This window comes from Callionymus lyra, chromosome 16 (assembly GCF_982586985.1).
Source record: "Callionymus lyra chromosome 16, fCalLyr1.hap1.1, whole genome shotgun sequence".
Classification (NCBI taxonomy): domain Eukaryota; kingdom Metazoa; phylum Chordata; class Actinopteri; order Syngnathiformes; family Callionymidae; genus Callionymus; species Callionymus lyra.
The window spans coordinates 19,890,333-19,909,557 of record NC_141833.1 but is presented as its reverse complement, the minus strand read 5'-3'; the positions used below and the strand labels follow the sequence as shown (position 1 = coordinate 19,909,557).

The window sequence follows — 19,225 nt, the reverse complement described above, 5'->3', positions numbered from 1 at the left end:
GCCCTATATCAGGCCTGTGTAAGGTAACTAAACCAAAAACTCTCTTACTTTGTAAAGAAGACTTACCGTCCTTGCACCTTGATGTCTGAAATAGCGTAGAAGTATCTGGAGAGGTTGTTCTCGTCCACCATGGTGGCCCCAGTGGCTGGTTTCAGCAGCCTAATCCTCAGATCGGTGATGGTGAAGAAGTCCCTCAGGTTCTTGGTGGTATCCAGCTGTCCGTACAGAGAAGCCATGTTGTGTAGCCGAGGTCCGGCGAACAGTGCAAAGCGGTCCTTAATCTCAAAGCGTACGGTCTTGTCGTTCTTCCACACGTAGCCTCTGGAGTAGTCCTCGGTGCAGATGATATCCAGCAGGGTGCGCTGTGTGAGGTCGCCAACGGTCTTGGGCTCCATGGTGAATCCGTCCAAGCAGTCGGTGGCGTAGAACTGGTAGGGGGTCCAGGTCCGCCCGTAGTCGAGGGACTTCTCCAGGACCATCTGCTCCGGTCGGCCCGACTCGAAGGTCAACACGATGTCATCGGTGAGCTCGACGGTCTTGTTCCAGGAGAGCGTGAGGTTAACCTGCAGGGGCTTGGGGTACTTCTTCCAAGACGAGGACTGCCAGAAGGTCGTCGGGTTGCGACCCTCAAAGTCGAACATCAGTTCGGGCGGGTGGGCCAACTCGTCGGTGCTCGCGTCACATTCATTGTTGCACATGTAAGGGTTCTCCTGTGTGGACGAGAGAAGATTTAACGTTTTATTTCAATATTTTAAGGTACAAAAACAACAACTTTTCTATTCACCTAATACCTGAGAATCTGGTATTGTATGATTACGGTATCTACTGCCATTATCTTCCACTAATTGATACCTTTATTTTCCTCTTGTTTATCTTATCTTAAATTCTATGCTCTATTACCAAAGTGTCCCATTGCCATTTATAAATCCTTTGATGATATCTATGATTTCAACATCTATAGCCCTCATTTGATTTATGGACGATCATCGATCGGCTTGCAGTTGCTTCCTGGTTTGTTTCGGTTGGCAAAGCAATTTTCTTTTATCCATTTTTGTCATGTATTTTCTTTATGCTGTAACAACCTCAGTCAGTTCTACGTCATTTGGTTCTCCGCCCTATAACCGCTTCGCTATTGGTTAATCCTCGAGGCCCTGCCTCGTCTATAAACTAATAGCGAAGCGGTTAGAGTAAGTAAGTAAGTAAGTAAGTAATATTTATTTATATAGCGCTTTTCCAGACCAGGGTCACAAAGCGCTTTAACAATCAAAACAATACTCAAAAAAGGATATACTTTAAAGATCAAGATAATACTGAGAACAACACCGGAGTTCCAGAAAATCAAGGAAAAGCCTGAACAAATAATAATAAAATTAAAAAAAAATTGAGGGCCGAGCACCAATTCTTAGAAACTGAGATTATGATGATAACTCGGCGGTTTTGGAATGTGTTCCACACAACAAATTGTGAAAAACTGTTTTTTTTTTTTCAAGGAAACATTGACAATATCTTGGTTTATGTGGCTATTCTTTCTGGTGCATTTGACCTTTTCACTTTCAAATTATGAAAAAACTCAAAAGCACAAACTGTATTATACTTAAGGAGACATTATCATTGTTAACCAGGTTTAACTAGGGAAGTGTAATAAATAAAAGGAATTAATTCAACAATTAAATACTTTTTTTTATTGAGCTGGCTGGTGCCTTTGGTCCTTCACTTTCAAACTATTAAATAAAGAAGGCAAATGAGAGTACTAGTTCAGGGAGTCTATACCTCTGTTAACCAGGAGCATCTAGGGAAGAGTCATTGCTAGAAAAAAAACTGCTTAAGCACCGACTGAGCCGACATTTCTACACCGTGTGCCTTTGATCCTTCGCTTTCAAACTCACAAAGAAATGTGAGCGACATCTTCCTCTGAAGTCCAATTCATCCTGAAACCATTTATATTTCGTGTAAATGGAATCAGCTGTGTGGTAATTGATATTCCTGTGCGGTATTCCCGGGCGCGATTGGATTAGAATCCCGAACGAGTGTTTTCTTATGAAAGACTCGAAAAAGAAACATGCATTTTTCATGGGTGTGTGTATTTGTGTGTTTGTCGGTTCGCCTTGGGTTTGTGCAGAGAGCGGCTCCGGATCTGGACATTTGTGTTTGTGTGCGAGAAGTCTTTGTGTACTCCTGAGGGGGGGGGGGGGAGACGGAAGAAAGAGAAGCCGAAGAAAGAGGAGAGACAGACACTCCAATTGACATTCTCCTCACCTCTGCCGAAGGAACAATGAGGTTAAGTGCTGATGAGATTCAGATCAACTGTAAAGTGGTTCGATAATCTGCAATCATCTGACACTCTACACGCAAAATTATCCAAAGGTGAGAACAAGGCTATCTGCAACATTCCTCGGTTATCTCTGCAGTGTTGCGGCGCCCAGGGCAGATCACCAGAAGGAATACTGATAAGCAGACGCCATTAGCTTTTTATTGGAGAACAGCCACTGTCTTTTGTCTTCAAGTAAAAGTCTCATGCGGAGGATCTCGTCTTCGTTCAAAACGGTCTGAGATTTAACTCGCGTCTGCAAAGCTGCTGAAAAATGATAACCTCTTTTTTTTTTTGACACAATAAGTTTTATCTCCACCAGTCCCCTAAGAGTGTGAACATCTGATATAAAGTTCATTTACTCATGTTTTTCTTTTTATCTTCACTAGGATGCTAAACACTTTCCCGTCACAGAGTTCGGTTTTTGGAGATTTTTTTAAATCTTTAAAGCATGGGTTATAGTCCGAGTCACTCGTGTCGTCTAGATCATCGGGTTGATTGAGTCGTTTGAAATGATCCCATTAGGCTGGCTGACTTCAGAAAGTGTCTGAGACTAGAAGTGGACGATAAGAACACACAGGGGTAGTTTTACTGATACTTACATCGTTACCTTCTAGATCAGGTTTGTCAAAGAAGGATCGGAAATCTTAAACTCCAAGTCCAAGTCATGGGCTATATGGTATAAACATGTTTTAACAGTGAATAAAAACTCTATTTTCTCTAATAAATACTAAAAGCATTCAATTGGATGCCCGAAGATAAACAACTTTTTCACCACAAGACTGTCTTTTATTTTGGTTAGATCACTTTCTGTTTTGTTTTCAATACCTTTCAGCAGGACTCTCCTGCTTCTAAAGAAGCTCCAAACATTTTGTTGGATATTCCCAAGACTATTCCTGGCGTTTTTTGATATAGTAACTTTTTTTTCCTCTCTTTTTAGTTTGCCCGTCCAATTCCAGCAGTGCCTCTTTCTTTTCTTGTGTTCTGGTTTTTGGATGTTGTTATTGTCCATGTTAAAGCTCGTTTTGGATTTACCCTTTGTGAATATTAATTGTCAAAGACAGTGACTTTTGATTTCACTTTTGTTTCTTTCAAAGTTTCCGCTAAATAGCCCGTTTACATGTTCACATTCACAATTTTGCAATTTGAGCTCATTCAAAATAATTTAGTACCTCAATCACTTGTTGTCAGACTGCACACTTTTCAATTTTTAATCTGCACTTTGTAAATAGTTAAACTTTATCTTAATTTATGTTTAAGATTTGACGTTTTCCATGTTTAATTGTATGGAAAATAATCCTAATTGGTGAAACCCTTCACTTATAATGGCAAAAATAATACTGATTCTAAGATCACATCTCTGAATGAATTGTAGAAGTTCTTGAGCTCCAAACTCCACATCATTGGCTCAATTTATACAACAGAGGTTAAAATATCGATCCGCTCTCGACTTGATACTGTTGTTTTTTTAATCTACCCTCTACTTCCTTGACAAGGATCTTTCAAATGTATCTGACTTCACCAATCTTCTCTCACGAGAGCCCTCTGAAGGCAAATTAACTTAGGAAGACATTTAGACGTTTAGAGAAGATAAAGTGGACAACCGTTTATTTTCTTTCGTTCCTCAACTTGTGCAGACGCTGAACAGCGAGAGCGCTGCCCTGCACATAAATTTGCCCCAACATTATTCTTACAGAAGAGACACAGTCTGTTACTGTAGTGTAACCGAGTGTATTCATGTGGGAAACTACGAAGCTGGAACTTAGTTTGTAGCTGTGCAGCGCGCATGTCTTCTTTACTTTCGTCATGTTGAACACACCCCCCTACAACAACAAACTCCATCTACTTCCTTTTCAACCCCTTCAAAATAAAACAGCGGAAGTAAATATTAACACAATGGCTAAAAGTCCGTTACAGTGGCATATATGCGGCATTCAGAATTACAAACACAGACATTCGAATTCACACGGGATTATTATTATTACCCGAAATCTGTGTTTGGTGAATTACAGTAGGTAATTTGCGGCGGAACTATTACTTTACAAATTACAGACATTGCGCACATTCACACGGGATTAAAACTCAGACGATCTCCGCCATTTTTACAAATTACTAGAGTTCCCCAGGTAATACTAATCCTGTGCGAATCGGACATATGTCAACATTCCAACAGTTTGTGCCTTTAAACCATGACTTTCAAACTATTGCAACAGAAATTTGGGAAACATTTTCCATCCGAGCTCACCAATATACTCTCACACGAGCCCTCTGCTGGACAAATATATGAAACACATTTGTGTTCTTTATACAAGCCAACAGACGATCTGGGCAACTTTAGCAAGCCAGGTAACACTACTCAAGAAACCTATGGAAAGTCAAAGGTTTTGACTGGGGTATAAAAGAGGAGAATGATGTTTGCTGATGATATAGTGATTTGTTCGCCAACAGGAGGAGGTTAGGAGAGGTCGGAGACTGAAGATATGAAAGGAGAAAGAGTGAATGAGTTGATCTAAAGAAGAGAGTTTTGGCAAAGAGCGTCTCTTGGATATGAAAGTGTGACAACAGGATGATCGAGATAAGTTGCTCGAAGGCAAGTGACAGAAGACTTAAAAATAATACTTGAGCTCTAATGAAGAACAGAAATATTCTTAATCTCCGTGTGAACACGATCAATATCCAATTATAACGTACCCAAGGCTCCATAAGAAAGAACACCAATTTACTTTTCGTTTTTAAGGCCTCTTGAAGACATTATCTTGAAGAAACGTAGCTGAATGTGTTCCTGTGGGAAACTACGATACGATATCAGTGACTTACTTCTTAGCTCGAGGTGCTCGCCAGGCGACGAGGCGGAACGAGACTGAGCGATTATGGGTCACTAGGCTGCCTCATCTGACTCACACTCTTGCATAATCCAATTAGGAAGGCAACAAAGGTTGCGCTACGATGACAAAGTGTGTGAATGAGAGAATTACACCATGCAGAGGAAGTAGGTTGCAGTGTGCTTCTAAAGTCAGATGTCAGATGCTAAAAGTAGTCTCCTCTCACCTCCGTCAACACCCACACTGGCGCCGGAGAACACGTTTGAAAGAGCACGTTTAATCGGTGAGTTTTTATAGAGGCAATGAACTGCACGTTTTGAGTGTTTTTTCGCAGGCTTGAACAACCTCAAGGTGTGCCAACGGCAACAAAAACGAGACCCCACTCAACGCTTCAAAGAAATCCGTTTCCATCCTCGAAGAGTGATTTTAAAAGCACTTATTTACACTTACAGCTACTTCCTGTCTTTGAATGGAATAGTGCGATCGCTGCTTTATCGAGTGTGCGAAGGGTGGGGCTTCAATTAGAGAAAGATTCTGTTCATGAAGATCCACTTCATCATCGGTAGATTTTTCATCAGAAAGAACAAGGAAGAGAAGTTTTCAGGGAATGAAATCTAATAATTCGATAATATTATCAGGTGAGAATTAACCTCGTTCTCAAGGATCTTCAAACCTAGTTAAACATCCTCAAATATTTCACTTGCCTTTGCTTTACATTGAGCTTGTATTGAGTTGTGTTTACGTTGCATCGGTATAGATTTTCCATTGTGTTTCCCCAGATTTGTTTTACATTTCAATAGGTTAAGTTGTAATTGTTACCTTACCCTTTAATACATTACGCTTCAATATGTTACGTGTCAATACGTAATATAATCAAATGTAAAATATGTATATGTAATATGTGGCATTGCAAAATATTATGTTGCTCTGCTTTACGTTTCAATGCGTTACACTGGTTCTTACTTTCAGATCTATTCATGTTCAGGCTCCTCCTTACATCACTGATCTGATCCAGCCTTACACCCCAGCTCGGGCTCTGAGGTCTGTGGATCAGAATCTACTGATGGTTCCACGCACACGGCTCAGGACCAGAGGAGAGAAATCTTTTCAGGCTGTTGCTCCTAAGCTTTGGAACGATCTTCCTCTCTCTTTGCGCTTGATGGATCTACTGACTCCTTTAAGAAACATCTTAAGACGTTTCTATTTGTTCAGGCTTTTTCTTGAATTTCTGGAACTCCTGTGTTGTTCTCAGTGTTATCTTGATCTTTAAAGTATATACTTTTTTGAGTATTGTTTTGATTGTTTAAGCGCTTTGTGACCCTGGTCTAGAAAAGCGCTATATAAATAAATATTACTTACTTACTTACTTACTGTAGGTTCTCTCAGGGCGCTAGGTTGCAAAGCAACACATTGTACAGCATTACGTTGTTGTTGAGTTGCAGAACGTTACGTTGAAGAAAGTTACCTCGTTCAAAATCTCATTATAGAATTTAATTTTGCAATACATTATTTCGCAGAGCATTACGCTGAAAGGTTTTAGGTTGCAGAATGTTACATTGCAGATTGTTACGTTGAATAACGTTTTGTTGCAGAACCTTACATTGTAGAATGTTACCTTGTGGAACGTTATGTTGCAGAAAGTTAAGTTGCAGATGGTTACATTTTAGAATGTTACGCTGCAGAAAGTTACCTTTCAGACTGTTACGTTGCAGAACGTTACGTTGTACAACGTTTTGTTGCAGAACATTTTGTTCCAGAAAGTTACATTGTAGAATGTTACGTTGCAGAAAGTTATATTGTAGAATGTTACGTTTCAGAAAGTTACGTTGTAGAATGTTACATTGCAGAAAGTTACATTGTAGAATGTTACGTTTCAGAAAGTTACGTTGTAGAATGTTACATTGCAGAAAGTTACATTGTAGAATGTTACATTGCAGAAAGTTACATTGTAGAATGTTACGTTGCAGAAAGTAACATTGTAGAATGTTACGTTTCAGAAAGTTACATTGTAGAATGTTACATTGCAGAAAGTTACATTGTAGAATGTTACGTTGCAGAAAGTAACATTGTAGAATGTTACGTTGCAGGAAGTTACATTGTAGAATGTTACGTTTCAGAAAGTTACATTGTAGAATGTTACATTGCAGAAAGTTACATTGTAGAATGTTACGTTGCAGAAAGTAACATTGTAGAATGTTACGTTGCAGGAAGTTACATTGTAGAATGTTACGTTGCAGAAAGTTACATTGTAGAATGTTACGTTGCAGGAAGTTACATTGTAGAATGTTACGTTGCAGGAAGTTACATTGTAGAATGTTACGTTGCAGGAAGTTACATTGTAGAATGTTACGTTGCAGGAAGTTACATTGTAGAATGTTACGTTGCAGGAAGTTACATTGTAGAATGTTACGTTGCAGAAAGTAACATTGTAGAATGTTACGTTGCAGGAAGTAACATTGTAGAATGTTACGTTGCAGGAAGTTACATTGTAGAATGTTACGTTGCAGGAAGTTACATTGTAGAATGTTACGTTGCAGGAAGTTACATTGTAGAATGTTACGTTGCAGGAAGTTACATTGTAGAATGTTACGTTGCAGGAAGTAACATTGTAGAATGTAATGTTGCAGAAAGTTACATTGTAGAATGTTACGTTGCAGAAAGTTACATTGTAGAATGTTACGTTGCAGAAAGTTACATTGTAGAATGTTACGTTGCAGGAAGTTACATTGTAGAATGTTACGTTGCAGAAAGTTACATTGTAGAATGTAATGTTGCAGAAAGTTACATTGTAGAATGTTACGTTGCAGAAAGTAATGTTGTAGAATTTTACGTTGCAGAAAGTTACATTGTGGAACGTTATATTGTACAACATTAAAAATAACATTTATCATAATTGTTATTATTATAATTATTTCAGAACATTTAAATCATTTTACAACAGGATTTTGCATGCTAAGCTGCGTTATTTCAAACTCCATTGTGTTACGCATAATGTCAATCATTAAATTGAAATATGTCTAAACAAATTTCATTGACTTCACTGGGTTTGAACTTCTCACATTGAAGGGTCCAACATGACCCTGGGGTGGTCCACGCTCAGCTCTCCAACAGATGATGATGGGGATTTGAAGTGAAAGGATCAGGACCCTTCATCTGATTTCCTGTGGAGGGTATTTAATGACAGCAACAGCTGCGCCTTATGAAGATCAATATCTCCTCGGGTCACTTCAGACGCAGGCCTGTGCACGCCGCCACGAGAGGCAGGTATTGATAAACAATAAGCTCTTTGAACTCGATCCGACCGGAGATCACAGCTTTGTCAGGAGTGGAGAAGGAAGTACAAAGTGATGTCAACTTTAGGAAAGTGCCACTTGAAGGGGAGGATGGTAGAAGGACATCAGCCGATGACCATCAGAACACTCTAAGGAAAGAGACTGAAGACAGGAGACCACAACCTTTTCTTGTAACACGGACTGATATAATGTTTGTATTATTTCCAGGGACCAATCTTCAGATTAAAACGTTAAAAAATAAATCAGTAGTTTACAGACGTTTTTTTGAGTAAACTTGAATTAAATAATCATCTTGACAATTCAAGAAAATAGCATTTTCTTGTTCAAAATAAAACGCATTTCGGACAGTCATTATCAATAGAACAGAAATTATATGAATTACTTTTTTCTTTCTGTGGGGCTCAGTAAGAAATGCCTCTTGGACTGGTGTTGAGACAGACATCGGACATTAAAAAATACATAAAAAAGAACGTACAGAAACAGTCAACGTTAAAAGTTGCACAATGTTTGTTTTTTTCAATATTATATTTGTCAATATTTTCAAGAGAAACGATTAGTTTCTTTTGTCCAAATTGTGCAGGGAGTGATAGCGCAGTGATGTGATGAAGCTTCATGAAACAGTGTCGTAATTTCAGTCCACAAGATGGCGTCTCTGCACTATTTTTCCTTTGTTTTGAACAACTGTTCTAATGAAACATCAATTTTAAACGGATGGCGCCACCTACTGACCTCTAAAGCTTCATCAGCACATCGCTATGTGCAGGTTAACCCATAGACATATGTACTTAGACACCGCATCGACTGCTGCCGCCCACTAGAGCGGTGTGTATACAGGGCGGCCATCTTGGTACAGTACCACTCACTCCTACAGTGCATTAAGTCTATCAAGGAATGATGTGTTTACACTGTGAAAGTCATCATAAATCGCTCGTTTGTCAAGCTACTTTCACGGGTTTGTTTTTTAAATCTCAGACCAGATAGATAGACATTATTTTATATATTTATATTACATTTTGAATATGATGAATTCGATAGATGAAACCGATATGGACCAAACAGTTTGAAAATCCGTCCAGAATTCAGCGAATAATTGTATTTTAAGATCGAGAAGTACCTCCTTCCCTGCAGCTGTTAACGCGCCGCTGCCTTTATACACATCCGTCTACAGTCGATGCGGCGTCTATTTATATATGTCTATGGATAAACCCAGGAATATGTGTTGTTTACTCCAATTATAAAATGAAAATAAGCTTTTTCAAACCATTTTTATATTGAAACTTAAATTTCCACATTACATTTGATTGTATTTGCCTTTGTTTTTTTCCCCCCTTGTCCATAAGTGTGTTTGATTTTTTTTTTTTACTTATCTCGGTTTTGCCAGGCTTGCGAAAAAGCCAACGTGAAACAAAAAAAACAACACGATAAAGACGATTTAAATGGGTAAACTTGTTGTTTTTCTGGGACAAAAAGAAACTAAAAGTCAAAGAACTAGACATACTGGTTCACTCAGAGAAGAAATGGATGCGATACGAGTGGACAGAAGACTCTTTTTTTTGCTGATTTATCTAGTTTTGAGCGGTTTCAAAGTTCCGAACACGAATGCTAACATCAATGTAGCGAAGCCCCTGCTGGTTTATGATATGATCTGTCCGGCGCAGTAGCTTAGAGCAGGACTGAGCAGCGGGTCACGGCTAATGATGTGTGATCTCTGCAGCCTATAAGGTCAATCCAATATCACAGAGTCGAGCGGAGGGAAAGGTGAGGAAAAAAAAGGTAGTAATGGAGGAACAGACGTGGACTTTGAACTGTCAACGCATCAAACGCGTCTGATTACAAATACAAAGTGGTAAAACACCTCAGTGGCAACAACAACAAAAACGCCCGATGGGGGCTGACGAATCCAAGTCTACGCTGAGCCCCTTGGATACAGGACGTGATCCAGGAGATCATTTCCCTGACCAGCCGTTGATGGACGCGCACAAGACTCCCGACTATCAGTTCAGCCGACAGATTTCCGGGCAGATTGGACTCAAGTTTTTTTCCCCGATTCAAGACGGAAAGCCTTCTCAATACTTTAAATCTCTCTCAGATATGGTATTATCCTCCAAGCTCATTGTTAACACCGAACACGTCTTGCCCGAGTAAACAAGGGAAGGATGAGGACCATGAGGATCTTATTGGAGCGGCCATATGTGTTTGGTGCAACAAAGAAGTTTGATGGGAAAAAAAAGTATGTAAGCTTTGTTTCCCGCCTATGATCCAGTCCTATTCTTAAAAAAAACAACCAAAGGTGTGTTACTTATATCCATTTCACTCTATAATTTCAGTCTCTATCACTCTATCTTTTCAGGCTGTTGCTCCTAAGCTTTGGAACGATCTTCCTCTATCTTTGCGCTTGATGATCTACTGACTCCTTTAAGAAACATCTTAAGACGTTTCTATTTGTTCAGGCTTTTCCGTGATTTTCTGGAACTCCTGTGTTGTTCTCAGTATTATCTTGATCTTTAAAGTATGTACTTTTTTGAGTATTGTTTTGATTGTTTAAGCGCTTTGTGACCCTGGTCTGGAAAAGCGCTATATAAATAAATATTACTTACTTACTTACTTACTTACTTACTCTATGGAGGTTTGAAAGATTTTGAAAATGGAACCTTTTTACCAGAGCAAAAAGCTACATTTGGGATCTCTAGCGGTGTCTAGAGATCCCAAATACACTGTAAGACAGTTCACTTTCTTGTACAGTGCGCACATTTCGACAGGGTAGTACCGCGTCAAATCAAACACTGGAAATGACTCAATTATTTCTTCTTCTTCTACTACTTTTTAACGCCGATTGCGACCAGAACACTATCACCGACACTTGATAGAGCTTTACGCCAATCGAGAAAAGTTATAAAGTTGTGTTTAATTTTGTTAGAACTGTTGTTGTGAGTGTTTTCTCGAGACATTTACGTCGGTATCTGCGCTGAAAACGCAGTGACTTAGTTTCCGTTTAGCTTCATCTACGTCCCTAAGATGGCGGTTGTTAACGGTGGAAAGTGTCCATTGATACAAACTCCATTTTCTGCTGTTTGAGTTTGACAATGCTCCTCAGGATGCACTTGTGTACCCCATATATTAAGTGTTAGTGCAGAAGTGTGCAATTTAGGACGCGACCATGTTTTGTTTGCAAATGCATTTCTACGATTGGGAAGTAATGAAACTAAGCGACAGTTCAGGAGGACTTGTGCGTTTCCTTCTCACAACTCTTTCACTAAGCTGGGACTTTCTCGTCGTTCACTCACTTCGTCACTCTAACTGACGTCATGTGCTACGCCATCCTCGTCCAATCACACGATCACAGCTCCTCCATAGACCAATCATCACTGACTGTCAAGTTTAAACCTGTCGGTTGCTTCTTTGTAGACGCACAACGATCCCTCTTCATGGTTCAAGCTCCGATTCTCATCGCTAAAGTCATCTTCAAGTCTCCCGACAGGCCCTCCGGATCTAAGATCTCTCCTCTAACTGTCTTAAGCAGGGGTCCCCAAACCTTTTCCTGTGAGGGCCATGTCACTTTTCCCTTTCTCTGATAAGGGGTCGGGTTCAGTTTGTGAGAGAAAAAGTGTTAATAAAAAATGCTGGGACCCTGTTTTTCTTTGATCAGTTTTTATTAAATAACTGAAAAAGATTAAGAAATGATTACAGATACCCAGCAAATGTGTCCCCATCAGGGATGAATATGAAATCCTCACATCTTTAATTATCATCCATCAAACTCTGATGACGGGGTTTAACTGCCAAAGTTATGTAAATATCCGACCAGTAGCTTCAACTTCAAGAGGATTTTTTTTGAGTCAAACTTGGACAGTTTAGCTGTGTCTCAAATCGCATACTTGCGTACTCAAACTTAGTATTTTTAGTGCATAAGTGCGTCTCAATTCTTAGTATGTGAAATGTAGTGCTCCATACACACTAAATTGTCACTAAAACGCCCACAAAACTGAGTATGGATCGATGGACCCTTTACCCTAAATGGCTGCCATCATAGTGACGTTGACGTAAACGGATGATCAGTCACTTCCACTCAAATGGAGGCAGCAAGAGAAAGTGTTGAGAGCGACACCCCCTCGGTTAACAATTCATCTTTATTTATGCTTTAGTTTCTCATAACTTGAAACAAAAGGTGCTGCCAGCAGGTGTCGATAGTGTTCCTACAGCTGGTTGAAATCATCGTTAAATAGTAGTAGAAGAAGAAGCTGTCGCGTCATTTCCTGTTAGTGTGTAGCAGCAGAGTTTGATTTGAGACATACTATCTGTGGAGGATTAGTTACTAGTTAGTACGTACACTATCCTGATGCATACTAACCTCCAGTGCACTAAGAGAAGTATGTGATTTGAGACACAGCATGTCTTTTTCAATCCACACATCTGATATATCCCAAGTCCAGTCTTGCCTTTTTCAGCCAATCACCTGGATGTGCATGATTGTTTCCACCAGGAAAAAAAGAAGAAGAAAAAACGTATTAAGTTGTACCTGAGAGTTAAGGTGTTGCTAGTTTGATTACTTCTTACCTGGCCCTGTCTAGCACCTCCTTACCTGTCATACAACACCCCGGGACCTGTTCTGGCAAATCCATCGAAATTTGACAAATCACACCTCGCTCATTGGCTCCGACTCCGAACCGAACCGGCGCCCCAGAGGCGATGATGATCTGAGCTGAATCACATCTCGATAGCATGCGATGATTGGCCCGTTGGATGGATATCCACGCGTGATCTTTGGCTCGCCTTCCACCGACTATTTCTATCTTCACTTTCTCTTAGCGGTGGCTGGTTGGATTTGGGTCAGCGTTCTAAAGGAGGAATGTGTTCTCCAACACAATGCTGGGCGTTGATTCCTTCAGGACGTGGTATAAAGCCTGATGGAAGAGACAGCTGGGATGAGCTGTGGTGAGAAATTGGAAGAGTCAGAGCTTTGGCAGAAATCCAATCGGGCTTTAATGACCTGCAGTCAGAGCTTCGCAAGTAGGCTGAGCAGATCCAGACTTTTCATTTTGATGACCTTCACTGACATGAAGGGTGTAAGACGTATGACCTCTGAGCGCTTCTTTAGACGACGGAGTTTGAGCGTTCAATTTTATCTGGTAGGGTCAATAAAAAACGAATTAAATTTTAACGTCTAAATAGATTTCTTACGTCTTCTATGTTCACCTTTTATCGATGATCCTGTTTTGATATGATTGTTTCAAACCGTTCCTAAATCCTTGAGGATTAATTCTATCTTTGAACTTCCAGCACTACCTTAAAGTTCATCCAAACTTCACTCATTTTCTGCTCACCCTCATGTCGACTAAGTGTTGGGATTATTTTCAGAGTAATCTGGTTCTTTTGGAGCGACTGGAGCTCAGTTGTCTTCGTCTTCATATTTGTCCAAAAAGACACTTAAAAACATCCAAATACCGCTCGTCTGTAACGTCACTCTTCAAGGCAGCCACCGTAACTAATATCACGGTAGCATGGCATCCTAAACACAGAGCTCATAACACCTGCCCTTGTGTTTATAAGATTTTCTTCTCAGTGCGACAACTTCTAAATTATGGGTGCGATTTAAAAACAAACAACAGCTTTGAAAACAGCAAAATATAACTTGGAAAAAACGGAGAGAAGCTCTTTTTTTCAATGCTATAAATACTTAGGCTGTGTATTTGCAAGAATCTGCTGATACGATAGGTATCACAGTACAGGGGCAACGAAGATAGTGATACTGTAGTAGATATGTTCGTAGTATTGCCGAGTACTTGACTCTGGTGTTGCAGAATTTACAGACCACATGACTCTTGATGAAGTCGTAACTGCTTTCATTTGTTTTCAAACCAAAATATGTCCAAACATCAGCTTTAAAAGCTGCTGGAATCTACTGTATCCTCTCGTCCTCAGTCATTGTTCTTTTTACTGCTGCTATTTAGATAACCATTGAAAAAAAAAATATCCATAGTGCTGTCGAATATCGATACAGTATTTTTTTTTGTTATGATATTTTCTAAAACTACTGTGAATAATATTATTTATTTTAATTATTTGGATTTTTGGACATTTTTCATTCACTTATATTTTTCCATTGATCTTTCTCTTTGGTACAATTTCTGTATCCTCTCATCCTCAGTCAGTGCACGATCTCGCTGGGTTTAGTTGCGGAAGGCCGTTTAATTCCAGCACAAAAATGAACAAACAGCGTATTAATTAATATTAATTGTAAAAGGAAAAAAATATATATATTGTATTTTACAGACACATTATTTAACTATTACCATAAAAAACCTATGGTTACACACATATGTATGTATATTTATGATTTGCAAGGCAAAAATGAACAAAAGAAAATGTAAAAATCGATTTCTATTTAATCAGTAGTGCTGTCGAGTAGCGATACAGTGTGGAATATCGTAATATATATGCAGACTTAAAAACAGTCGTCAAGGAAGCGTCACTAATATTTTCTTGCTTTAACACCAGGCTTATAAAAAGCACATCAGACCCACGAGTGATGTGTGTATCATCCTATTGCCGCTGACAAACCTCTCCCAGTGTCGGCGTTTTGATTCGCCACACGCCGAGAACCTCCACCCTTTGGGGCTGAAAAAAAAACAAAACCCAAAGCGTTTCCTCTGAGCGCCGCCAGTCTGGCCTTTTGAAGTCCACCGAGCTTCCAGCCTCGATTGGGATTCACTCGGCGTCAGCAAGAGGGGAATCGTACTCCACATTAATTAACACCTGGCCCTCATTATCTGTCCCGTGCGGCGAACTCCCACCAGGGTAAATGTATCACTTTCATCCGGGCACCGCAGGAGCTCCTTTATGAGTGTTTACTTCTATACATGTTGACAAAAAGATCCACGTTGTTCTTTGTTTGTTGCTCCTTCTGCGGGCAAAGTGTGTTAATGATTGCGCGGCGGCTTCTGGGCGAGACGCTGCGTGGGATTAGATTCCCTGTGATGTCCGGATTTAATAAAGTGCTTTAACGTTGATGAGACGATGTTTAATTCTCTTTGTTAGATCCGTCCGTGTGCGTTGAGTAACTGAACAGCCTTCTTGGGTGGTTACGACGAAAGGAGGGATCAGCGTCTGATAGTTTTGAACACAGTCGTCTCTTTAGCTCAGTCGTTCTCGAGTGGTGGTCGCCACCCAAAAGTGGGTCACGTTTGTCGCTTCTGGCAGGACGTCACAGACGAGCAGTATGAAGGTATTTGGATGTTTTCAAGTGTCTTTTTGGAAGAAGATAAAGACGACTGAGCGCCAGTCGCTACATTAAAATGAACAAACACCTAAACTCTTAAAAGTAACAGATTACTCCTAAAATAATCCCAACTCTAAGTCGACATGAGGGTGAGTAGAACAAAAGTGAAGTTTGAATTATGGGTGAATTATTACTTTAACTAAAAATGACAAACATTTAAATGACAAAAGGATAATAAACATTTATTTTTGAAAAACAAAACTATGTTTCTATTTCAAACACTTGAGGAAGGCCGTTTCATCGGACGCAATTTAAAGCTACCTTGAGAAATATGTTTTTTTGTATTTCAAGAGTTGATAAGATCATTCCTAGATCCTTGAGTGGGCTTTTGGTTTTCATCTTGTCCTGTCATTTATGTCCTCTTTCAATTCAATTCAATTCAATTCAATTCAATTCAATTCAATTCAATTTTATTTAAAGTGTCTTATCATAACAAAGTTATCTCAGGACACTATACAGTTGAAATAAGACTACAGTTGATTAAGGAAAAATAGATCCCGTCTCACTTCCTGGTTGCAATCAGTGTTAAAAAGTAGTAGAAGAAGAAGCTGTGGAGTGCGTAGCTTCAGTGTTTGATTTGAGACGGAACTACCCTGTCGAAATGTGCGCACTAGCCAAGTACATACACTAACCTTAATGTGTACTTTAAACCAGTGCACTAAGAGAAGTATGCGATTTGAGACACAGTACAGGATTGTGTCTCAAATACTTCTCCAAGACACTGGTTAGTATCATCAGGATAGTGTACGTACTAACTAGTAACTAATCTCCACAGATAGTATGTCTCAAATCAAACTCTGCTGCTACGCACTAACAGGAAATGACGCGACAGCTTCTTCTTCTACTACTATTTAACGATGATTTTAACCAGCTGTAGGAACACTATCGCCACCTGCTGGCAGCACGTTTGGTTTGGATCAAGAAATATGAGAAACGCAAAATATGACATTACTTACATTAATTACGAATACTGTTATTATTTAGATTAAATATTTTTGTTTCTGCCAACATTAATTATAACCGAAAAACTGAAAAGAAAACGAAAAAAAATAAAAATGAGGGGGGTTCTAGAAAGGGTGAAATCCAGGTGGATTGTGGGTTTTTATAATTTCTGAGTGGAGATAAAATGACGGAAATAATCCTTGTTCAATATGGTATTTAATTATTTAAAATGTTTTCATTTTTATCTGGGTTTTCTGCCCCTCTTCTATGTGTTTTAAGATTTGGTTGTTATTGGACATCACTTTTAAAGGGGTCTTCTTCCTCTTTTCCCTCTCCGTAACCTGTATATTCCAGCGATGATTACATTTTTTGTGTGATGAGCTTAAGGCGGTCGAACTTGACAATGCAATCGTCGTATTGAATGGACGTTTAAAGCTCTTGCGAGCCACCGAGTAATACTTCGAAAGGGCTGGATTTGACCCGTAGGTTCATCGGCTCCGATCATGTTTGAAGGGGGATTTGAGCAAATATCGTTTTAAAAAAATGGTCCAATGTCTTTGTTGAATCCTACCCCACGTGACAAAAACCAAACGTTATGAACGTTCTTTTCTAACGGCCTCTCATGGTCATTATCCAACCTTTGGTGCTGAACCTCACTCGACGGCTAATGAGACGAGTATCCAGTATAACGTCTGAAATTCAACCAAAAGCACAATTATTTCTGACAATTCCGCAGCAGAGATTGATTTAAAACACCGTGGTCTTCCAAGACTCAACTAATTAGAAAAACAGGCAGCGTCGGACACACAAGACAACACGGCCGAGTCATCGAGGGTCATCTGCTCCCGAACCGAGGCTCCGACTTTCTCATAAGCGGCTTTAGATCGTATTAAAATGTGCCTGGAAACAGATCGGGAGTCGCGACGGGAGCAGAACAAGGCTCGGAATGAGATGCGAGGAGGGAAAAAAACCGAGATGAAATCGAAGAGAATTCCCGGCGTCGTTCGGTCGGCTCATCATCGCGTCAACTCACCTCCATCTTTTTCTCCGTTCATGGTTATTAAAAGCTTTTATTAATTTGAAATGCCAAAGCAACGGGTGTAGGGGAAAAAAAAAGCATTAACGAAATGTCACGCTTTTGGCTCAGCATGATAAAATCTCAGCCGCCACTTTCTGGGAAACAAACGTCCTTCCCTTGCTCTGGTTTCATCGCCGGCGCTCTCTATTCACCTCTCGTTCCACAGCCGTCTCATTCACTCTTTCTCAGGGATCAATATGGCCTGACAACATGATGGCTGGGTTTCCTGAGGGGAGGTGGGTTCGCAGGCGTCGCGTCTCATGCTGCCACGGCTTCTTTCCCCTTATGTTAACCACCTTTTCTTTAGATCTAATGTGAGATTGAAACTCCCTTCGGAGGATGGAATGAGCTCCTTTGATCAACTATTCCTCCTTTAAACTCCCCCTAACTGGCTTTTTATGTTTGCTCAGACGAGACCTTAGAGGGTGTTTCGCATGGAGACGGACGCGACTGAATCTGCTGCTGTTTTTTTTCGTACGCACAGTTTGTCTTCGTAGCCAGGGACCTGACAACTTTTCCAAGATCCAAGGGGTCTACGGTGGGAAGTTTAAGGCGACTGTGCTTCCTTTGTCACCGTTCAGACCCTTCATAGCTAAAGTCAAACATCCTAATCCGTCCGAACAACAACATCCTCATCGCATGCTTTGTCCGTCGCCGTTTATCTAGATGTGATCGTAGATCGTACGCCCTGGTCATAGTGACCTCCCCAAAAAACTGACGCTGATCCCCAAGATGCAGTAGGTCCCTCATCATGACCATGTTTTGAACGTATTACTTTATTAAGTTCGTCTGAAATCTGGGCGAACGAGAGGTTACGAGAGTCCATTATGAAGTAATAATGGCTTCAATCCTCTGCCCCACTTTGTTTACACAACGAGTCCCTTGGAGGTGGAGACTTCCGGGGTGATGACGCGCGGTGACAAACCTCCATGCTTGACCAATCACAGAAGAGTGTTTGTTTTTTTATGGTCAACAAGATTGAATTGCCAGAAAAACAGTGTTTTCAGTGGGCGGGGCTTAAGATCATTTTGTAATCTCAAAATGTAAATGTAATTTTGGTCTTTGAAGAAAACTCGAGTAGGTTTCAGTGTGAAGAATCTTCGGAGAAGATCATATTGTTTACAGGCTCAAGACATGTCGTTGATTTCATGGCCACAAATGAAGCAGAAGTTTAAATAAACAGCTTTTTTTAAATATATATTATTATAAAAAAGAAAAGATCAAAAGTGCTGTCTTCAGGCAGAGTGAAAGTGAAGTCTTAAATATTCAATTTAATTATTTTTCAAGTATTTTTTACGTGAAAACACTTTAATCTTGTGATACATTTTCCCCTTTAACTGTCAGGATTATCAATATTTTTTTCCATTTATTATTAAAAATGATTTTACAGGCATTCACCCAGAGGCAAGTGATATTGAAATTAGAATTGAACCCACAACCAAATCGTTATTCTTTTAAATCACATTTACTATCCATCTTGAAAAATATTCTCAAATCCATCATGAT

The 19,225-nt window shown here is 39.8% G+C and overlaps 1 protein-coding gene across 1 annotated transcript in view; it reads right to left on the bottom strand.

The window, feature by feature from the left end:
- The window catches only part of LOC148064101 (netrin-G1-like), an 85,930-nt gene that overhangs the window by 44,271 nt on the left and 22,434 nt on the right, over positions 1 to 19,225 (bottom strand). Inside the window, exon 3 of the mRNA XM_087811990.1 lies at positions 67 to 710. Coding sequence (XP_087668116.1) covers positions 67 to 710 — 644 coding nt within the window. The remainder of the gene's footprint in view (positions 1 to 66; positions 711 to 19,225) is intronic.